This window comes from Lycium ferocissimum, chromosome 3, assembly GCF_029784015.1.
Source record: "Lycium ferocissimum isolate CSIRO_LF1 chromosome 3, AGI_CSIRO_Lferr_CH_V1, whole genome shotgun sequence".
Taxonomy (NCBI): domain Eukaryota; kingdom Viridiplantae; phylum Streptophyta; class Magnoliopsida; order Solanales; family Solanaceae; genus Lycium; species Lycium ferocissimum.
The window spans coordinates 54253447-54276504 of NC_081344.1; the positions used below are offsets into that span (position 1 = coordinate 54253447).

Here is a 23058-nt window from a genome sequence, read left to right on the forward strand (position 1 = left end):
AAAATGATATAAGGACAATAATAGAAAGCCAACAAAGAATGAAGGCTTATTGAATGATCACTGGTATATGAAACTCAAGAATAAGGTACTCGTGTTGGAAGGAAGTGGTCGTAAAGTGAGAGTTTGCTTTAGTTCTAGGCTGGTAAGTACATTGCAAGATTTGTGGAGAAGAAATTAAAGGAAAATTTTTAATATGAGTTCGAAGATATTTGGAGTTATGAATTAGTTTGAACTATGAGTATTAGTTTATCATCAGTGTCACCCTACTGCGAGAAATATTGGGTGTGTGCGTATTTAAGAGACTGTGTGAGAGCATGGTTATAGTTAATCTTGGAAAGGGATTGGAAGGGATAGTTAAGGTAAGCAACCGTTAACGGTAGGGATTCATCAGCAATAAAAATACTATTGTGGAAGTAACTGTGATGAGATGGTGAGGAATTAAGGGGTCTGATCAATGGACTATAAGGAGATAATGTGGTGCGTATGCGAGATCGATAAGTATGAAAAGGGATGGCCCAAATTAGTACCAAAGAAGTAAGCAAAGGAAGGAACCATAATTGAATAGGGGCGCTGTCTACCAGCAAGTAAGAAAAGGTACTTACAACTCAACGGGCAGCCATAGAAGTTGCGGATCAAGACCACCTTAATGGAAAGAGAATGATAACCAAGTATTAGTTGATTCCGGATTTCATACATAAGGACAGAAGGCTATAGAATTTAGTGGAATAGTGAAATAAAGAGTTAAGAGGAAATGAGGTTGACCTACTAATAGTATAAAGATAAGACGACAGGAGTCTAGGAGAAGGGCAATCACTTCACGAAATCAATGAAACGTTGTGGATTGGCGACTACAACATTCGAGGACGAATGTTTTTTAAAGGTAGGAGGGGGGGGGGAGAGAATGTTAAACCCCGTAGTTTTGTATGTTGAGATTCGAGCCACCCTTCAGGAGGCATATGAGATTATACGTGTTTACCTTACGATTATGAGGGTTTAAGTTCATATAATAAGCTATGGAAGGATCATAAGGCAAGTGAACCAAGGAAAGTAAGTTTATTAGAACTTTGGACGAAATGTGAAGGGCAATTTTCGCCCAACATGGAGGAAGAATATCTTTTAGTATACGAGGAGTTTTGACGCAAAGAAAAAGCCTAAAGTGAAGTTCACGAATTCTAGTTTCTAACGCAACAGACCGTTGATCGATACGGTATCGGAGTAAGGAGATATGGGTGTTACAAGTCGGGCTGGCGGGCCAGGAAAAATGGTCTGCGTGAATACGCTAGGGAGTGGTGCGAACGCACAGAGGACCAAGGGCCAACTCAGCACGAACGCGCCACTACGGGATGCGGACGCGCTGAGCAATTTTTAGGTCGGTGCAACCCGAGCCTCAGACGTTATAAAAAAGGGTTACCTGCTTATTTTCTCATCCAAAACATCCTCTAAGCCATCCCAAACCTCTGGAAACTTCCACCAACTTCCACCTATCAAGTTTTCACATAAATCGAGTATAATTCCCAATTCTAGCACAGACAACGTATAATTGCGATTATGAAATCGTATAGCGACGAGTCTTGGCTCAAGTTCAAGGAGGAAAGTGAAGATATTGCCATAATAGAGGGAGTAAGGTATGAATTTCTCCTTATTAATAATTGTTTCGGTTTATTTACGGAGGTAAACTATTAAACAGTCATATAATGAGTTGGTTAGTTGAAGAATTTGGAAAACATCGTGTGAGACATTTTATGACGCATATTAGTGTTGTTAATGATGTTGTTGATGTTGGTATTGTTGTTGTTGTTGTTGGTTGTTGAATTGTGATTTCGGGCTAGGCATGTATGTAAGGAATGTCGTCAATTTTGGCAAATTCTAAAGGAGTTTGATTTAAAGACTTGAGATAAGCATATGGCGATAAGTCTAACGGTAGTATAACTTCTTTTGAATGTAGATTTACGAGCTCGGAAGAATAAGCGTTAAGTTGAGTAGTAGAAGATTAATCAGGTATGTTAAGGCTAGTCCCTTTCTTTCAAAAGGCATGATTCTTATGTTATGATTCCATAAATGTTTCCATACTCTTCTTACTCCCAAAAGTTAGAAGTACATGATTCTCACAAGCTTCCTATGATACCAAAGATGAGATGTTTTCCCATAATATCCTTATCCTTAAATTTAGAGATTCATGATTCCAAGAGTTTCTTATGACGCTAAAGATGAGTGTGCTTATGAAGATAATGATGATGATGATTCTATTTCTAGAAGTTCCAAAGCTGTGGTTTTAATGCTATTATGAGAGTATCGAGTTTATTTCATGATTTTCTTGAACTGCACATTGTTGTTGATCTCATCTTATGAATTTTTCACCTTATGAATTGTTCCTTCGAGGTGAGATATAGCGATGATAATTATTCCATAATATACATCGGAGGTTACCGACCTTACGTCACTCCGATAGAATTGTAGCTTTTACTTGGGCTCTCATGCATGTTTTATAAAGTGTATGTATTTTAATAACACCGTGCCTACATGGCTGGGCAGTATAACACCGCACCGCCCAATAGGCCGGGTAGATTAACACCGTATCTATATGGTCGGGCAGTTTACTTGTATATATTTATAATGTGGTTTTATAAAGTTAAAGCTAGCATGCATGATATCCGCCTTATGAGGCAATCAGATGTGCAGGTTATCTCTTTATCTCATGTTATGTCCCATACTTCCTGTCATGATATTATTCATGCTTTACATACTCAGTACACTGTTCGTATTGACGTCCTTTCTTGTGGACGCTGCGTTCACGCCCGCAGGATCTAGTAGCCAGCCAGACGATCCAGCCCAGTAGGATTTTTCTCCAGCCGCAGTCAGAGCGCTCTATTGATTCGGAGCTGCAGCCCTTTTGGTATGCTATTTTGCTATGTAGAGATATAGGTACGACAGGGCCTTGTCCTGTCTTTTCTACAGTTTATATTCCATAGAGGTCTGTAGATAGTGTATATGGTAGGCGTGTCGTGCAGCTATGTTAGCTATTATTTTGTTGTACAGATTATGTAGTGGCCTAGTCGGCCTACACTGTTATCCTTGGCACGTATGATTGTTTCCATGGACGCACGGGTTATGAGCGTTCGGTGCAAAGTTTGTCATGTTAACTTTATGGCATATGATCTGGTTTAATTCTGAGTTATGTATAGGCCCAGGGTAATCAGTGAGAAGTAAATACAAGTACAGGAGTGCTTGGTCAGTAGTGGTCAGGCACTCATTATGGCCCCTTGGTTTGGGTCGTGACATAAAGATCCAGGGTCTCGTTTGTCTATTAGGCAAAGATCCGGGACGAGTGGCACTTTGACTTCGCGAGTCACCTTGGGTTGTGCTACCGAGACGTCGATATTTTCGTCCGGAGTGTATGTGTACACAGAATTTGCATAGCATTCACACACTATTGCATTGCATTGCATTATGGTTTATATTGAGATGATTTGGTGTTTTACTTGTGATGTTGGTTTCGGATTTGATATATTGAGACTTGGCACATTTGGGATTAGATGCTCTACTTAGGCGATGACGTGTTCTTGGCTTAGATTATGTTTGACTTATACTTGTTGATTTATCTTCCTATCCTGCTTATTGTATGAAATATGTTAGCTATGCTTAGTCGACCGATGATACCTACCGCATCGTGGTTTTGTGCCGACTCGCACTTGCGCATTCCTTTATGAATGCAGAGTTCCGTGCTCGTCCGGCTCATCTCTCTCGGGCCGATAGTCACCATCAGCATAGCATCGAGTTTCTAGGGTGAACACGAGTCATTCGCTGCCTTGAAGACTCCTCTTATTATAATGTCTTACTTTCTACTCTGAGACATAGATAGATTGATGTATTATTGATATTCCAGACTTGTAGATTTTAGTTTGTATGACCTGACCAGATACTGGGGAGGATTTTATTTACTTCCGCAGATTCGTATTTATATTATAACTGTGAGAATTCCGCTATTTTACTTCTTTCGCTACTTTCTATTATTGTGAATGTTGAGTTACGGATTCGCCTACCGAGGTAGGAAAGGTAGGTGCCCGCACGACTTAGCGAAATTGGTTCGTGACAACTATCCTTTGTCTGCATGTGACTAAAGAACTGGCATAAAGCGTTTACATCACCTCCTAGCATTTGCAACCTCCCTTGTTGTTCAATATAATTTCTACAGTCTTTTAGGGTACAACCCATATTTTCTGGCCCACCAGATTGAACCTCTAAAAGTCTCACGCTCTTGCAAGGTCTTAAGCCAGCTCTGTCATTAGCTTCAAGCATCCTCTTCACAGATTTATTAATATATCTGTGTCCAACCATCTGCCATGACAGGCTAGAGTCCAATTTATGATTATGGTCTCTGCACACCTTAATGACCATCCATGAACCATCTCGCTTCATAGCGGCATTAACTCTTGCCTCGCATCCAATCCTCTTAGTGTGTTTTTGATTAGTTAGTTTTCTAGAGTTGTCACAAACAAAAAGAGCATAATTCTTAGAAAGTGTTCTTTTCAACACACAAAATCCTCTCATTTTCGCATGCCTTTTATAGAACCGAAACACCGATTCAACAGATTTGAAAAACATAACTGTCATTGGACCTGCTAATATTTGCTCATCAGAGTACACTTCCTCCGATTCTCCACTATAAGCAGAAGTGTCTTCAGCTTGTCCATCCACGTGTGTATCTTCCCCGCCATTGTGACTGCCAACTGAACCATTGAACTCACTATGTTCATTCATCAAGCTGTTTTCCGACATCAACCCTAGAGACTCGCGGTCCTAATATGATCATCGTTGAGGTTCATTTTTTAAGTAAGAACACAAACTTAATTACAATAGATAGATTATATGGCGGCTGAGTTTGTGTGATAAAGTGAGGAGATCTATATGTCAAGTGAATAAATGGAGGGAAAATTATAATCTAATATAGAGTATAAAATACATATATTGACAAGTATATTGGGAAGAAAAATGAATGTATAATACATGTATAGGGAAAATAAAACATTAATAAGTACGTACAGGAAAAATAAAAAATAAAAATTAAATCAACAAGTCAACCTCGATCAGTGCACTTTGCGGCGTGCTTAAGAAGCTTAGTTAAGCTTAACAGCTGTTTGCTTATTTAAGTGTAACCACGTTTGGTTAATTAAGTTTTGGCTGTTAAGGGCGTCTCGGTCATTTCACATTTTCTGATTACAGTTTTCTGTCCAAAGAGCATCGTCCATATCTATTTACACGCAGTTATATTTCAAATATGCCTTGATTCATATGGAAATTTCTAGGTTATTATGTTGTCGTGGTTTTCCAATACAAGTATTCTGTCATTCCATAGAGTAATAAAATTAAATAATTAGATGCATTTCATAATGAATCGTGGTGTACATAAATAACTGGATTCATTAACATAAACTTGGTTGTTGTCATGGACATAACAACACCATAGTGCTTAATTATGTCAACAAAAACAACCACAAGTACTCAAATAGTAAAACGCCATCAAGTATATTTCAGAACATATAAATAGCCATCAGTTGACGATGTGGGTGAACCAACCACCACGTTCAAGGAGCTTGACGCCATCATTTTGCACGCAGGTGCTCCAAACATGAGGGTATATGTGGGGTCGGAAGCCGACTCCGAACTCAAAGGTAAACACATTTCCTTTTTGAAAGATAACATAATGCTTGGTCCATGATGATATAACATGTATAGATCCGAAGGTCACAACTCATATGCTGAACATCGACTCCTTCTATCGACTGATAAACAAAAGTTACGTCCATTATATGGGATCAAATATGAAGCTGAAAAGAGGAGGTAGGTAAACTCCTGAAAGTTGGATCAATACAAGAAATCTCAAAAGAAAAATAAAAATTAAAAGAGAAAGAGAAACTAGAAAACAAACCTCAACTTGTTGTCGATGATGGATGAACTTCTAGGTGTAGTGATGAATGATTTGTGAAATTGAGGGTGTTTTTAGAGAGAAGGGGGAGGGAAGAATAAAGTTTAAGAGAGAGAAGCTTATTTTTGGTGGGAGATTTTCAAGTTCCTTTTAATCAACTTTTTCAAAAAAGTAAAAAAAAATCAAAATTTCCCCCCAAAATACAAAGGCACACCGCGTGGGCTAGCTAGGGCCCACGACATGTCCCTATATTTTGCCAGAATTTTAGATTCTCGTGCTTTGGACAAAAATGCAAGGGCACGGCGTGTGGGCTAGCTAGGGCCCATGCTGTGTGCTTGTTATTTTCTGTCCATCCCATTTTTTCGAAGTTTTTCAATTACTCTCTTATTTCCAGATCTCATATAGTTTTTTTCCAGATTGTTTCCATGTCGTATGTGCTCCTAAAGCATACAAAAACAACAAAGAAGCTATACCCTAATCTAAAAACTAAGAAAAATTAAGAAGCTACACTGCAAAAGCAAGGAAAATTGGGTTGCCTCCCAACAAGCACTTGATTAAATGCCGCGACACATCACAAATGGTTAAAGCTTTGAGATTGACTTCACTCCTCCCTCAGACAGATGATTTTTATCAACATCCTTTATCCTCTCCTTTTCATCGCTCATTACATCATGTCGCTCATCAACTATGCTCTCATGCTCACGATAGACTCTCATTTTTACCCCTCTCCACACTCATTAGCACTCAATTTTACCTCGTGCCCACCACATTTCTCACTCAATTTTTCCTCCTCCTCACAACTTTCGTACTTACCACTCTCAACTATATCTACCTTAAATACGTTCTCGGCAGGAGCTTGAAGCTTTTGAGCTTTATAGACATTGAAGTTAGCTTCTTCATCTTCTACTCTCATCTTCAACTTGCCCGTTGAATGCCTATTACTGCACTTCCAGCAGCCAAGAATGGACGCCCCAATATCATCGGGCTCCTCTCATCCGCAATAAAATCTGGCACAATAAAGTCCGCAGGGAGTATGAACTTCCCTATCTTAACTAATACATCTTCACACACTCCGTCGGGATACACAATGGACCTGTCCGCAACCTACAACACTATCACGGTTGGCTTTGGAGCTCCCAGCCTAAGCTTTTGGTACACGGACAACGGCATGAGATTTATGCTAGCCCCCAAGTCACAGAGAGCATTTTCAACATCTCTATCCCCAATAGAGATAGGGATAGTGAAGCTTCCCGATTCCTTAAGCTTTTGTGGAAGCTTGTTTTGGACCCTCGATGTGCACTCCTGAGCGTAACTGTTTCAAAATCCTCCCACTTCTTCTTGTTGGACACCACGTCCCGAATAAACTTCCCATACTTAGGGACCTCTCTCAAGACATCAAGCAAAGGGATATTCACAGTTAGCCCTCTCATCACCTCAAAGAACTTAGCAAGGCCCGAATTATCTTCCTTCCGAACTAACCTTTGTAGAAATGGCAGGGGAGGTGGTGGCATATTGTCCCAATATGTTACCTCATGATCCTCTCAAGGTTTGTATTCTAGTAGTTCTGGGTGAGTTGCAAACCGTGGCTTCTCAACATTAAGCACCCTCTTGAAGTCAACTCTGGCTCATGGGCTACCTTATGTGTGCCCATTCAATTTTTCTACCACTTCGCAAACCGATAGCCTTGGTGGTACCCTTCGAATTAGGCTTCACATCGCCCGGTAACTCACCTTTTTATCTAGTTTTTTGTGCCCCAGCTAACTGTACCATCTGCACTTCCATGTTCTGTATGATCTTAGCCTGTGACTGACTCTACTCCATAAGCTTCTCGAACATATGATTGATGCTTGTCTCCCTCTGTGGTTAAGGCTGCTGCTGATAGTTTTCCTGAGGTCTATTTCTACCTTGGTTACCACCCCAACCGAAATTAGGTTGATTTCTCCATTGCGGGTTGTACGTATTACCATATGGAGCGTCTGGGTTTACCCTCTGGTTCTGTTGCCCCACAAAACACTGACTCTGGATTGAGTTGGTATACGTCACTCGTGTGACCATCTCCATAAACCTCACAAGTCATAGTCACCTGCTGTGTAGGTGGTGCAAGAAAAGGCTTTGCAGTTGTAAGCATCTTACTAACTTGATTAGTCAATGAAGATACCTCAGACTTAAGTGCGGTCATAGCATCCACTTCAAACATGTCTTCTTTCTTAGAAGCTGCAGTTCTACTTACATCGCCCTACCAATTCTGATTATTTGAAGTTAGTGTGTCGAGAAATTCTTTAATCTCATCATAATTCTCCTTCATACACTGCCCTTCACAAGTGAAATCAAGAAGAAACTTCGTCTCATCATGTAAAATCTCCACAAACATGTGGCCCAAGATCTGATTAGACTGCCCGAGATGGGGATAATCTTTGAGCAATTGCTTGAATCACTCCTAGGCTACATACAAAGTTTCCACTGCTTTCTGCTAAAAACCCACAATCGCGCTCCTTAATGTTTGTCTTCTTTGTAACACCTCGTGCCTTGGGGCTAAGGTTTGACTTTTAATATTAGGATATAATGGAATCAAGTGTAGGAAATGTTTTGAAACCTATAAAAGGTATAAGAAGAGTATTTGAACAAATTAAAGTTGTAACTACGGACCATATTTTCAAGTGAGTTTGCACAAGACCTCACGTCAAGCAAGTATTATAACCCCCTTACTAGTTGGAATCTAGGAAAACACCCTTGATGAAAGTTGTAGCCCTTTGAAGTAACTTTCCATCCATTTAAGGATCAGGTCAAACGGATCTCTGTACAAAAAGTTATGATTGTTTTACTGAAAGGTCACAGAGCAGTCCGCTGGGCAGATATGCGGTGCAAAATGCAAAATGCAATATGCGCCACAAAACGCATTATGCCCTCCGCATTTTGACCCAAGTTTCATAAATAATACACCATTGGAGAAAAGAGAGGCGTGCTGAATATTTAGTTTTTCAAAACATTGATCAAAGGAGTTAATTATTAGAAGGAGAGAGAAGACGAATAGAGAAGACAGAGAGAGAAGATGGCGTTAAGACGCCGTTATAACCCTTTTCATTAACGCCCAACTTCAGCGTGAGGGTATAATTGGGAGGAAAATGTAACAGCCCGTGTGAAATGACTTACATGCCCATTCTCAAAGACAAGATTTCTGTCTAACGATCATTTTCTAATAGATATTTACTTAAATCAATCAAAGTTAAACATTCATCGAGCATCTAATTAAATTAAACATAAAGCTTTCATATAAGAACCAAGTACGTTATCACATTATATTTCAAACCTGTGTACTTTAACATGACTACACATCGATTTACCGATCAATATTAATTTTGGCGGAGAACACACCAGACGGTGTCTGTCGAAAATAAGTTTTTGCACATTTTTGTGGGAAAATAACCGATTTTGTGCAAAAATAACCAACTGAAGTCCATCAATTTATTTTAAAAAATGGATGGACTTTCTGATATGCGGAATTAGTTTTCTTAACGGAAAATTATAACGTCGGGTTGTTTTTTCCGCTCGGAAAAGACCCTTTTTAAATAGAGATCATGGCTACTAAAATTTTGGTATGCACCGAATAAAAGTCATCAAATTCTGCCTAAAAATAAGGTTATATTTTTGTTCTAAGAAAATTACTCCCTTCGTCCCAATTTATGTGGCATTCACTTCTCCAAAGTCAATTTGACTAATTCTTTGAGCTAAATTGGATTAGATAAACTTAATTTCTTAAAACTAAAATTTATGTATTCAAAAAGTATATAAAAAGTACTATAAGTTGCAATTTTTCTCATATTAATATGACAAAAAAAATACACCCTCTGTCCCATGATAAATGTTACCTTAGCAATAATAAGCGTCACCTTAGCAAACCAAAACATAAATTGACAGGCTTTTTCCAGCTCTACCCTTAGACAAAAACTGACAAGTTAAAGTAACGTCTAAATGATGATTGGAAAAGCCACATAGTAACTTGGTATTATTGGATTCTCAATATCAAAAGGATTACTACTTGTGCAAGCTCCAATCAAGAGTAATTTATTTTTATAATATAGGGGTAATTTAGTAAATTTTACATTACATTATTGATTTCTTAATATGCGTATTTTTAGCTAAAATGTCATTTATTATGGAATGGAGAGAGTACATTATAAAATATCGGTCAAAGCCCACTAATTTGAATCTCGAAAAATTGAAAGTGCCACATAGACAGAGGGGGAGCACTTATTACAATGAACACGTAAAAATTATTTTTCATATTGAAGAAGTAAAAAGTAAAAGAAATACTCCATTTAGAAATTCTAGAATCGATTTCACACATCTCCCAAAACAAGAAGCGCCAAGAATTGATGAGTAGTCATCTTGTGGATGTTGAACAAGTGTCCACCGCCCTACCCCCTTCCCCTTTTAATTTTTTACTATATCTTCCTTCACGTATTCCTATAATTTTCAGGTCGAGAAATAGAAATCTCAAAAGAGAAGCTTAGTAGATTAGCACAGAGAGAGAGATGGATAAGTTAGGAAGCTTGAAGCACCTGTTTGTGACGGTGTTTATGTCGCAGTTGGCGACGTTCGTGGTAACTCCGGCGATGCCAGATGTAACTATGATGGTATTCTGTCCTGGTCAAGACCATTGTTCCCTCGCCATTTACCTCTCTGGTTTTCAACAAGCGGTCTGTCTCTCTGCTCTTTACATATATGCCTCCTTATTATACTATGATGCTCAAATCTTCCACTACTTGACCTATATATTTTTTAGCTTTTGTTACTGCTACTACTCATTAGATTACATGACTATTTTGGATGACTATTCACTCAAGTCTTAAGTTTCGTGAGCTACGTACTGAATTATAAATCGTGTTCCTGTTTCCTTTAAAAGTTTAATCCTTCATTACTTCATTTTTTTTCCCCCAAGTATGGAGCATCTGTTGGAGATAATTTGCTTTTGGGGTGGAGGGGCTTCAAAGCCAAGTTTATCCCACAAAGTAAAGGGCTATGGTTAAACATCGTGTTCTTTTTTCTTTTTAGGGAGTGCAGTATAATTTATTTTTATTTTTTGAGTAATAAAGATATACATATATATTAATATAAGCCTTCAGAATATTACAATACACAATATTGCCCCTAGGAGCAGTGTATTTTCAAAATTAGAAGAGTCATTCATATTCTTAAGATAGATGTCTTGCCGGACATTTTCATAGTCATGCGCCTACATAACTAGTTAGGACATTACGAGTATTTACATCTAGATATTTGGTAAAAAGTTTTCTACATAGTTAAATCGTTGTAGAATAAAGAATTTACGTGCCATACGTCCGTTCTCTGATCTAGTTTACTTGTTATGTTTTTCTTTTACACAATCTTGAGAAAATATTAACTAAAAAGATAATTGAACTAAATTACCTATATTTATTATTTAATTTAATATCATTATCTTTTTATTCATATTTATCTCTACCCACACTTATCCAGTATGGATAAGGGTGAAAATTACTTGTTAATTACTGTATCTTAATTTTATAAACAAATACTAATTATTTTGAACCAATTATTTTTATAAGCAGGACAGTTAAAATGGACCAGAGGGACTAATGCTTTTTTTTTTTTCGTTTTTAGGCGTTGGTGTTGGTTCTTTTTTCTTTCTTCGTAGAAGCGGTTAATTGTTTATTTCTACAACTAAATTCTAAACTTACACTCCCTCTTTTGGATTTTGAGAAAAAAAATTCCGTAATTTGATTTGGAATCTTAAAAAGTTTTGAGATGAATTTACATATTTAGAAACTATATAAAAAATATTATAGGTCATAATAATTAACAATTCAAAATATCTATAAGGCATATGAAAAATTATAGTCAACGAAAAATTCGTCTGACCCTTAATCGGGAAGATGCAACATTCCTCTGTTTCATTGTGTATCCCTTGGTTTGAGACAAAATATTAGGAAAAGTAAAGAAAATTTTGAATTTCAAATTTTAAACTAATGATATGTAATACTTCATCCGTTCCAATTTATGTGCCACCGTTTGACATGACATAAAGTTTAAGAAAAAAAAAGACGTTTGAAATTTGTGGTCTAAAATAATTTTTTTTGAATATTTCTGTGACTATAAATTATTTCATTAAGGGTAAAAGGAGAATTTTAATAAGCTGTTTCTAGTTATAAAAAGGTAACATTCATTTTGAAATTCATTCGATTTCTACAAAAGATTACTACTCTTTAATTTTTCGAGGAATCATGCATTAGTGGTTGTGAATGACTGATTTTTTCAATCATTTCTACCTTGATTTTGTAGAAGCAAGTCAGAAAGATTGAGAAATGGAATCATATGATTTTATTTGTGAATAGCCACGAGATGATCATCTTACGATGATTCTTTTATCGACGAATGTTCTTATTACATTTGTAATCTCTGAAGGATGATTTAAAAGGGTGCTACATAAATTGGAATAGAGGGAGTATAGTAAAATAATTATTTGGATATTATGATTTTAAATATGTCATATAATTATCATTTTCACAGGACAGTATGATTAAAAATAAAATAAGAATATTATAAATTGTTAAATAAAAAATGACAGTTTGATTAAACAAACCACAAGAGGTAAAAGATATAGTGGGTGTTTGGATTGGCTTATCTTAAGTGGTTATTGGCTTTCAAGTTCTTTTCTACTTTTTGTGGTGTTTGGAAAAATAAAATGTGTTTTTAAGCACTTATTTTTAGGTAAAAAAAAAATACAAAAATAAACTAAAAATTAAAAATTAATTATTTCCAACTTATGACTTTTAGCTTGTAAGCTACTCCTATTAAAAGTCAATCCAAACACCCTCATAATTGCACGTGGTGGTGGGTCAAGTCATGAGGAATGTGTATCCGTTGACGCATTCTTGATACTTCTTCTAGTTTTAAAATTTGTCGAGTCGAAAAAAGAAAAAAGGAAATGAGGTTACTCTATTTTCTTTTTCGTGTGAAACTTACACGTTGATATACCATTATGTGTGGCAAGCTCATAGTCATCATAGATATACATTAAAGCGTTTTGCTGCACGTAATGTGAACTTGTGAAGGGTACTTTAGCTTTGAATTTTAAGGTTTGGAAAAAAGTCAAAGTTAGTTTCTAAGCGTAGATAAGTGACATTCAGTCTAAATTAAAAAAGAAAACAATAATCATATAAATTGAGATGGAGAGTAATAAATGATTTTAGGGCTAATTACACTAAACATCTTTATAATATTGAATCAATTTCAGATACACGCTATACTTAAAAATCAAACACTTACACTCCTTATATTGTGAAAATTCTACACTTACACGCCTATAAGATATATTCATAACTAAGTATATTAAAATATAATTAATACGAAGTTTTTATGTATTTAGTATTATGAAATTTACTAAAGAAGATAAATACTATTGTTAAATATCTTTACATTTGATTAAACCAAAGGATAAATATTTCTTGAAACATGTATATTTTGAAACTCATAAATAAGTAATGAACACAAATGAATAAGATATATTGACCATTACTAATAATTGTCTTACACCTTAAACTATAAGTTAATTGTATTTTCCATTTTTATTTTAATTTGTTTATGTATTCTTCTGCTTCAAAATTCTCTCAATATTACATTAGAAAAACTTTTTCTTTATAATTCTAATTATCTTTTAATAATTATAATTTAATGTAGTTAGTTTCAGATTTTACCTCACAGGAGTATAAGTGTAGGATTTGTATAGTATAAGAGGTGTAATTGTTTGATTTTAAAATACAAGAAATGTATCTAAAATTGAATCATATTATAGAGGTGTTCAGGTCTAATTAACCCTATAGAGCATGACAGAAATAATAAATATTGGAGATTTTGCTTTTCTCCTTTTGACGTAATATAACAGATTTTTCCCGGTGGACAGCAGTTTCAAAGCCTTTTTTCTTTAATAGTTCATCTGCTTCTATTTGACGTAAAATTATTTTCCTTTTGGACCGAAGATTTTGGCACTTCCTCTAACAACTTTCCACATTAATTTTCAACCATTCAAATTCATTTAACTATTCAATGTTAAATATTTTTCTATCAAACTAAATTTCAACTATTACTCCATTGTTTCATTTGATGTGGCAGTTTCTTTTCTTTTATTTCTTTTAGAAAATGATATCTTTTTAATTTGAAAATAATCTAACTTTAGATATTCAATTGGTCCTCAATGGCATGCTTTTATAATTATAGCATACACATGTCATGTTTAAGAATGCAAGTGTCAAAAATCATCGTTTCTTTCTTAATTTTCGTGAGTTATACTACATAAAATAAAATCAAGTTTGTGTTTTTATACTACCTACATCTCATTTTATGTGAAGGTGTTAGAATGAATATATAATTTAGAAAGAAGAAATTACTGAAGAGTACTCCCTCCGTTCATTTTTACTTGTCCACTTTAGACTTTATACCTCCTTTAAGGAATAATAAATAAAGTGTATAGTTTATTATAATACTCATATTAATTGATAAGTATATAGTTTCAATGGACTTGAGGAGTGATGAGTAGTTAATGTTAAGGACAAACTAAGAAAAAATTGTCTTTCTCTTGATATGCTAATAAAGTGGACAAGTAAAAGTGAATAATTAATTGTTATATAGTAGACATAAAAGTGAACGGAGGGGGTACCTTTTATCTTCTTCTTTTTTTGGTAATCATGGGGTCCGGACCAAGCTTGTGTGCACTTCGACTAATTTCACGGGATACTTGTCACCTCCCACCAGCAACAGGTACCAGAACAGATGAGAAAAAAAATCACCTAGTGTTTGTTTTCTCTGTTAGAAATTGAACCTTGAGACTCATGATGCTCAACCCGCTTCATTGACCAATAGGCTACACCATTAGATGCGGGGAGTACCTTTATATATAAATAAGCTGATACGCGAAGTATCAACATTACCCTAATTACATGTCATTTTATTTTCTCTCTTCTAGCGATTAAGTAAAGGAACTTCTACAGTCAAACCTCTCTATAATAGTATTGTTGGTTCCGAGATCTTTTGGTTGCTATAGCGAATGACTGTTATATACCTATAATAATATTTGACATATAAATAATATTTGGCAGTTATAAGCAAAAAAGAAGCTTAATCACACTTTATATAAAGAAGGAAAATCTTTTAATGATGGATATTCTTTATTAAAAAACAAACAATCTTAAGAGGTATTTTTTGTATGAATAATTTTTACCACCACAATCACCAGTTCCACCCTTACCCCCACGTCCACCCCACCCCGCCAAAGACTAACCATCTTTGCCATCACAACCATCATCACCACCACCCCATCCCTCTACCCCCACCACCACTAAACACCTTGGCCATCACCACCCTCAGCCTCCTAACCCCACCCCACCCATTTGATACTTATCCACCCTTATCCATCCACTTTGCAACCCACTTGGCCATCACCACCCTCAGCCTCCTAACCCCACCCCACCCATTTGATACTTATCCACCCTTATCCATCCACTTTGCAACCCACCACCCCCCACAACCCACCCACTACCTAACCACCTTTGTCATCACAACCACCACAATTGTCAACCACCTCTGCCATCACAACCAGACAACTACTACTGTCAGTTACTACCACACCTGCCATCTCCATCATTGTAATTATATCAGCAGCCACTGCCGTCGGCGCCATCACCACTGTTATCACCACCGCCACAACCACTATTAGCCACCACCACCACTGCGGCCAATCGTACTACCAATCACCTCTACTATCATAGCTAGCACCGCCGCCAACACCATCCTCAACCACCACACATTCTTCATCCACCAACACCGCTAGTTACTAACATCAACCAACTCTACCATCACAACCACCACCACCTCTATCAACCGGCACCATCGCGCCAATCACTACAGGTCACCACCACCACTATGAAGCATCTCCACCATCACTAGTGAACATGAATATTTCAGTTTTTTATCGAATCATAATTTTATTTTATTAGATTTATATTTATTTTTTAATATTTAGTTACTTTTTTATTTGAAACATAAAAATACAGAAGAACTTAATGGTTAAGATCTTAATGATTAAGATTTAGACCCATAAAACAAGCAGACTTAATTCAGTATAAAAAAAAAAAAAACGGACTTAATTACTGAAATCTGAATGGTTTAAGATTAAGACATTTATTAAGTGCAAACAAATGAGGCCTTTAAATGTTTGAAGTGTTTAGTGCAATTAACTCTAATAATTATTGTTAAAATTTGATAACCAATTTTTCTAGGGCTGGGGGTTGTAGCAAATTAACTTCTTCTCACTAGCTACCTGATTTTCAAGAAAAATAAAGTAGAAGGACAAGCTATCTGATTTTACATATCTACTTTACAATTTTCCTAACTCAGCACTTCACCCCTGGCGTAGTCATCTTCTATTTTCATCTATGATAATCAAAGAGCAGTAATTATTCAATTAGGAAACTTTAAGTACTCGTTTTGTTATCATTTATCTGATTCTAACTTCGATTGGAGGCCCTACCAGAAAGTGGAGATGGTGTTTTTTGCAATTCAATTTTTGCATGATCTTTCTGATGTGCTGACACTCTACATGCAGATAATTGGAATTGGTTTAGTGGTAATGATGCCAATAATTGGGAATTTGTCTGATGTATATGGAAGGAAAGCTTTGCTCACAGTCCCAGTGACTCTCTCCATCATTCCCCCAGGTTCTAATTTCAACACACTTCATTCTTGTTTAACTCGTTCAATCAAACAAGGTGACAGGGACATATTCTAAGCACTTCTTTGGAAAAAGAAAAAAGAAGAAGTACTAACTGAAGTCACATTTGGCAGTAATATTGGCATATAGGAGGACCAAGAAATTTTACTGTGTGTACTATGTGCTGCGGACGCTCACTGGCATGATATGTGATGGTGGTATTCAGTGCGTCGCCCTTGCTTATGTGGTAATTGTTTTTGTCCAATACATTCTCTTTTAACGTCACCTTGCCTTATAGTCTATTTAGTACCCCTAATGAAACCTTGAAAAAGGGGAAGTTCTTAAGAAGTTGATTTGGAACATTTATCTTGTAAAAGATATTGCCATTGAGTCAAACTCTCCAGAAGGCTGCCTGTTGATTTCATCATTTGGTGTACCAAACGATCTTTAATTAACACTTGGAAGATAATAAAAATGAGTTAGATCAACCAGCTTGTGTATGAGTTGATCATATGTCATGAAAATTGATATATACCCCTTGTTTTATAGTTTATCCACATAAATATAGTATTAGCACACAATGCTATTACTAATAACTTTGTTTCTTCCCTTTCAGGCAGACCATATGTCACAGGATAAGCGTGCCTCTGCAATAGGAATTTTGGCTGGAGTTGGATCTGCCGCATTTGTCTGTGGAACCTTAGCTGATCACTTCCTCTCCACTTCTCAGATATTTCTGGTCCTTCTCTAAATTTTCAATTTTAGCTTTGGCTGCGGTCTGGGGAGTTAGTTTGTTCAGTCTGAGCTTATGTTGTTCCTTATTGCTAAAGGCAGCAACAATTGCATCAACAGCTGCTGCTGTATACATGCAAATTTTTCTAGAGGATACAGCTTGCTTTAAAGATTCTACTGAGCAGCAGCCTATTTTGAGAAATGAAACTGAAGATACTGAATTGGATTGCGAGACAGCGCGGAATATAAAGGTGTTCAAGAAAGTTCCATCCCTGATGAATAGCATTTGCTTTCTTAAAAAGAGGTAAGATGGTACATGAGTTATTTTATCATCGTTTCTTCTAAAAAAAGAAGCTCTATAAGGTGTTGAGTCATATCAAGCTGAAAATCCCTCTGATACCCAAACCTCCCTGCCCTTCCTCCCTAAGGCAGAATACCTGGTCTGATATAGAGACTGAGTTTTTGCAAGAACTGAAGATTTGTACCATTCTGTTTTAGCCTGAAACGCCTAGCCAAACCGCTAGGCTTAGAGTGTTTTGAATTAATATTTTCATCATTCATGTCAAGAAATATGATGGAAATTGTTGGTTGTCTTGTTGCAGTGCTACCTTTTCACTTGCAGCATCTGTTGCTTGCTTGAATAGTCTTGCAGAAGGCGGAGAACAAGCTCCATTTCAGGTACTTTTTGTTTTACTTTTTCAAGTGTTAATTGGGCATTCATTGATGAGAGCCAATGCATAAGCAATCATCATATTTAGAGTAAGTCCTTGCTGTAAAATTTTGACACGTCGAAAACTGGTTCATCTTGAGAAAAGCTACATGATAGTATGAAGCTTCATGAGCAAAGGGAGCTTCTGGAAGGCCATTCTAACAACTTTCAACCATATGGCTAACCTAAATGATTTCTCTGCAGTACTTCTTAAAGGCTCGATTTCACTTCCAGAAAGATAACTTTGCTGATGTGATGCTTATAGCCAACATTTGCTCTGCAACTTCTCAGGTATTTTTTTCTACGTAAGCTATTTCTTCAGATCGTTATGTTTCATATATTTACTTTTTAAAGTCTGCGAAATCGTGCAGTTACTCCTCATGCCTATGTTGGCTCCTCTTACAGGAGAGGAGGTTCTGCTGTGCTTAGGTCTGACTGCTGGATTTACAAACGTATGTGCACACTTAAAATGTACTTTTCCAGGGTTCAAACCACCCTCATGATCCCAATGTTTACTTTGGAATACACTAAGCATGTACGCATTGATTTGATCCGTCCTCCTTTAGAGGAGGGCAAAGACTAATTTTCAGTCTGTTTTTACCTAATTCTGCAGCTTCTTATTGACAGTGTAGCACGGAAAATATGGGTAAGCACTAAAACGTTGAGTTCCAATTTTCTATCTGTGTATTCATGCTTCATGTGTGTTAAACTCCATGATTGCATGGTTTTCAGATTCCTTATACTGCTGCGTTGCTGCCTATATTCACCTCCCTCGTGAAACCCTCTGTGAGTTTTCTCAGCTTTACTTTCAATTGTTTTCTTTTTCTTTCCTTTACTACAATGTTGATGAATGTTTTATACGTGTAGCTTCAGAGCATTGTCTCGAAACAAATTGGGCCTAGTGAACAGGTGACTTGTCGCACTAGTCTGAGAATTAGCTAGCTAATGGTTGTTATACAGCAAGCTGACATCAAATTTAAAAATAAATAAGAAATGTATTCTGATAAATACAATGTTTCGTGTTCTCCTACTAGGGAATTGCTCAGGGGTGCATTTCAAGCATAAGTTCTGTAGCTAACATTCTCTCCCCATTCATATATAGTCCTCTGACTGGTAAGTCGAATTGATATGTATGAGATAGCAAGATATTTCTCTCCACATAAAAGCTAACACTTAAACCGTTTCTTTTCCAGCCTTATTCCTTTCAGAAAAAGCTCCCTTTCCGTATCCTGGCTTTAGCATCCTGTGTATTGGTCTTGCTTGGGTAAGTAGATCTATGGAACAAGCCAATGCACTCAAATGTGGAAATTATTTATTGATGAGGATTGTTCCAAATCGAGATCTAGCTAACCCCTACAAAATGGGTGCAATCTTCTAGTTTTAATGTGTATTTAACTTATTATAACACAGGTGAAGTTTGTGCTTTCTGTGTATGCAGTTGATAGCCGTTATACCCAGTGCAATGATAAAGGTGATTCCACTCGTCTCAAGACGGTAACGACATTGGAAGAGTAGCAGCGAGATATAAATTTTGGCTGGGATGAAGAAGTTTCCCTTGCAAACATTAGTCTATGTATCCAGAAATCAGAAACCTATTAGAACATCCCATAGGCTGAGAATTTTGCAAGGATATATTTTGCCATTTCTTGCAGGATCACTTGGAATGCGTTCTATCGCATTGTAATGTAACTAGACACATATTCCACTTTAGTGAATATTGTAATCATCAATTATAGTTGTTATAGTTCCGCTTAATTGAATATTGTTCTCATCGACAATTGCTATTACAACAACTAAAATACTGTAAGCTATTTATGGTTTGAGAGGGTTCTTTTGTTTGCCACTGGTCGGCACAGGAAATAGACTGTTTTATGAAGAATGAAAGGTGTAAAATAGGCCAAAACACACCAAAGGAACCCTGTAAGAATAAATATTGAATTTCTAAGAGAGGAGATATCCCAGTTTTCAGATCTTCTAATTCATTCTGCCAGTATTACAGAAACAAGAATGATTATAATCTAATGTGGCGGTCTGAGAAATGAAAGATCAACCTGACACCGGGGTAGCCAGGTTGGATATTGCCTATCACTCATATCAGTATACAGCTTCTAGGCGATTCAGTGAAAGCCAAGCAGCATCCAATGGCAAAGTCAAATTCTAACAGTGAGGATCTGAAAAGAATCAGGAATGTCTAGCGGTCAGGGAAAAGCTTTCCTATTTCCTCGACCATGTCGTTTCCCGGCATTATCGTATATGAAACCGCATTAATGCGGGACTGCCAAGTATAGCTCTAATAGCAGCAGTAACATGGTAGCAACTGTTATACGGAAAACCTGTCTTGGCAACCAACTGATATCTTTAACTTCTGACTTCTTCCTAAAGAAGAATGAAAAGTTCTAAAAAAGAAGAAGTAACAGAGGATCCTGACAACCACCACTTCTGTTGAAATCAGAAGCTCAATTCAAACACGTTCAAGACTAAATCAGAATAGGTGAGGAAATGAGAAGAAAGGCTAGTGTACTGAACAAGAGACTCTACGGGATAGGTAGAAAGTGTCGGGAACATCTCTAAAAACAATTGAACAATTTCTCAGCCCAGAAAGCAATTATTATTCTTAAACAACTTGTGCAGGAGAGCTATCAAATCTAAATGATCAGTGAGAAACATTTAATCCAGTTAAAGAGGGTTCAAGTTATCATTATACTAAGAAATCACTAATACCTAAAGCTTTGGCATTGAAGAGAAAGCAAAAATCAAGAGAGACAGAATGTACAAGGTTAAAAGCAAGACTAAAACATGATCTTCAACAGTTCTTGATGTATCACGAGGCATTATGAAAAATCAAAGCACAAGGGTTACGTAACAGTCCTTACTAGATGAAACTCTGGCAGGACAAATTCTAATATTCTAATGATTTATTTCAATCTCGAAGTTCAGCAAGTTTAAGTTTCTGAAATTCGAAACTCCTGTGAACTTTCAGTTCTCCATGTTTGAACGCTAACGCTTGGGAGAAATTTTATTTTGTGAGTCACGTAACCAACACTACTTATGTGAGGCTCCATTATTACCTGACAACTGTTCTTATGGCCCCCACTTGCTTACTTTAAGACATAAAACTTAAAAAGGCAACTTAAAACTCTACATTTTTCTTATTTAAACTAAGCACCAAAATAAGTCATAAAATAAAGTAAAAATGATAAACGAAATACACAATCAACTAAACGTTTATCATTACAGCATGATTGCTTTTATTTTCTATCTATTTTGTGTATGGAGTAGTAATTCTGTGTCCTAAATCTATCAACTTAGATGAATTTCTTTTTTCTCTAAAAATAATATTTTGGTTGAGTTATTTATTCAAGTTGAAAAAGTATGCTAAATGATAATTCAATATCCCAACGTATGAAAATTAAGAGTGATTATTTAGAGAAGTAACCCACCCTCTCCCATTAGTGTAATTAATAGATGGACAATCACAGAATTATAAAGTAAGAAAAACTAATGTATAAATTAATCAAATAAGCATTGACGTCATTATTATTGTAGAATAATACAATTTAAATTATAACTAAAATATGTACACATAAACTATTGTAATAGATAATTTTTGAGCCAAATAATAATAATAATAATAATAATAATAATAGATAAATTTAATCAAGTATTAATTTTTTAGGGTACGTATTTGCTTCTCTTAGTAGGCGTTTGGCCATGGTTTCAAACCAAAGATTTGGTCATCAATTTTCAGTCATGGTTTGGTCATCAATTCATTAACTTCCACCAACCTTTATTTATGTCTACCAACCTTTAATTTATGTGGGAAGATTATATTAAATAGTAGTTACATTACTATTCATGTTAAATTTTCGATTTTATTGAAGTAAAATTTGATTAATTGATGTTGCATTTTTTTAGAAAAGCCTTCTAATAGTGTACTAATTTTGTTATAAACTATAATTTGCTCATTTAGTAAGATTGTATAAGAATTGAGAATGGTTTGATAGTTTTCACAATTTGTGGAATTTTTATGTCTATAAGAGAAAATACAACTTAAAATATCCAAATTGTATGTCGAAACATGGTTTGAAACCATGGTTTCAAACCATGTCCAAACGGGGCCTTATTCTTCAACACAACGGAATTGAATTTAAGTGCCGATCTTTTGTTAAATTTTAGTTTATTGTTTATTTCTTTATCATTTTTATTTTATTTTATTATTTATTTTGGTGCTTAGTTTAAATAGGAAAAATGTATACTTTTAAATTGTATTCTTAAGTTTTATGTCGTAAAGTAAGCAAATGGGGAGCATAAGTCCACTTGTCAAGTAATAATGGAGCCTCGCATAAGTAGTGTTGGTTATGTGACTCATAAAATAAAATTTCTCAACACTTGGGGATAGAGTGACATAAAACGTTATACTACATATACATAATACATATGATTATATATCATAAGCCAGCAAGTTCAACTCCCAACTGCTTTAATCCCAACAGTTCATCCAGTTCCTCAATCCATGTTATACAATTCTTATTGCAAAATGTATGAGCTGCAAGTCAAAAATCTATCTAACAAGAAACTGTGAATAATACTATACATGATCAACAACTTGTTTGTTAATGCACACAATACAAATCTCTTTTACGCCTGGCTATGCAGAATAATAGCAATAGGACTTATCTGAACCAAATTAGCTATCTACCAGCAGAGTTGGAGAGCCATCAGCGACTCAATAGTGAATTTCAGCAATTCGACGATGAGCTCCCTTAATAATGTACATGTAGAGCATCTAGCTTTGGCAGCGCATGATCCAAATATTCAAATCTTGAATAACCAGTCACAAGGGTCAGCAGGTCTCTGTCACCAATGTTTGAATCAGAAAGGTTTAAAAGCTTCAAATTTGGGAAGCATTTTATGATGGTTGATGGGGGAAAAGGTTGCACAACCGTTTCCCGT

At 36.0% G+C, this 23058-nt stretch overlaps 2 protein-coding genes across 4 annotated transcripts; one reads left to right on the plus strand and one right to left on the minus strand.

Moving 5' to 3' along the window:
* Positions 1-4093: 4093 nt before the first annotated feature.
* LOC132048923 (protein FAR1-RELATED SEQUENCE 5-like) lies at positions 4094-4776 on the minus strand. Its single transcript, XM_059439603.1, has 2 exons — positions 4146-4776; positions 4094-4104 (listed from the first exon to the last, which is right to left on the minus strand). The coding sequence occupies exons 1-2, from the start codon at positions 4774-4776 to the stop codon at positions 4094-4096; spliced, it is 642 nt and encodes a 213-aa protein (XP_059295586.1).
* A 5458-nt stretch (positions 4777-10234) lies between these two features.
* Positions 10235-19863, plus strand: LOC132050284 (uncharacterized). Of its 3 annotated transcripts, XM_059441476.1 has the most exons (14): positions 10235-10620; positions 16560-16671; positions 16799-16911; positions 17281-17403; positions 17495-17700; positions 17999-18074; positions 18310-18396; positions 18477-18557; positions 18719-18751; positions 18838-18891; positions 18973-19014; positions 19140-19218; positions 19299-19369; positions 19544-19863. In XM_059441476.1, exons 1-14 carry the CDS (start codon positions 10456-10458, stop codon positions 19601-19603), a joined length of 1302 nt encoding a protein of 433 aa, XP_059297459.1. In that variant the 5' UTR covers positions 10235-10455; the 3' UTR covers positions 19604-19863. The 3 variants fall into 3 exon arrangements, with proteins under 3 accessions (XP_059297459.1, XP_059297458.1, XP_059297460.1); XM_059441475.1 differs by having other exon boundaries at positions 19299-19863; XM_059441477.1 differs by lacking the exon at positions 10235-10620 and adding an exon at positions 16222-16406 and having other exon boundaries at positions 19299-19863.
* Positions 19864-23058: the final 3195 nt, after the last annotated feature.

Excerpts from the sequence above, each read along its gene's own strand:
- LOC132048923 (XM_059439603.1), bottom strand. The coding sequence starts at position 4,776 with ATGTCGGAAAACAGCTTGATGAATGAACATAGTGAGTTCAATGGTTCA.
- LOC132050284 (XM_059441475.1), top strand. The coding sequence starts at position 10,456 with ATGGATAAGTTAGGAAGCTTGAAGCACCTGTTTGTGACGGTGTTTATG. Across the intron at positions 17,701-17,998 it reads ATTTGCTTTCTTAAAAAGAG|TGCTACCTTTTCACTTGCAG; the intron begins GTAAGATGGTAC and ends GTCTTGTTGCAG. Across the intron at positions 18,558-18,718 it reads TGACTGCTGGATTTACAAAC|CTTCTTATTGACAGTGTAGC; the intron begins GTATGTGCACAC and ends CTAATTCTGCAG.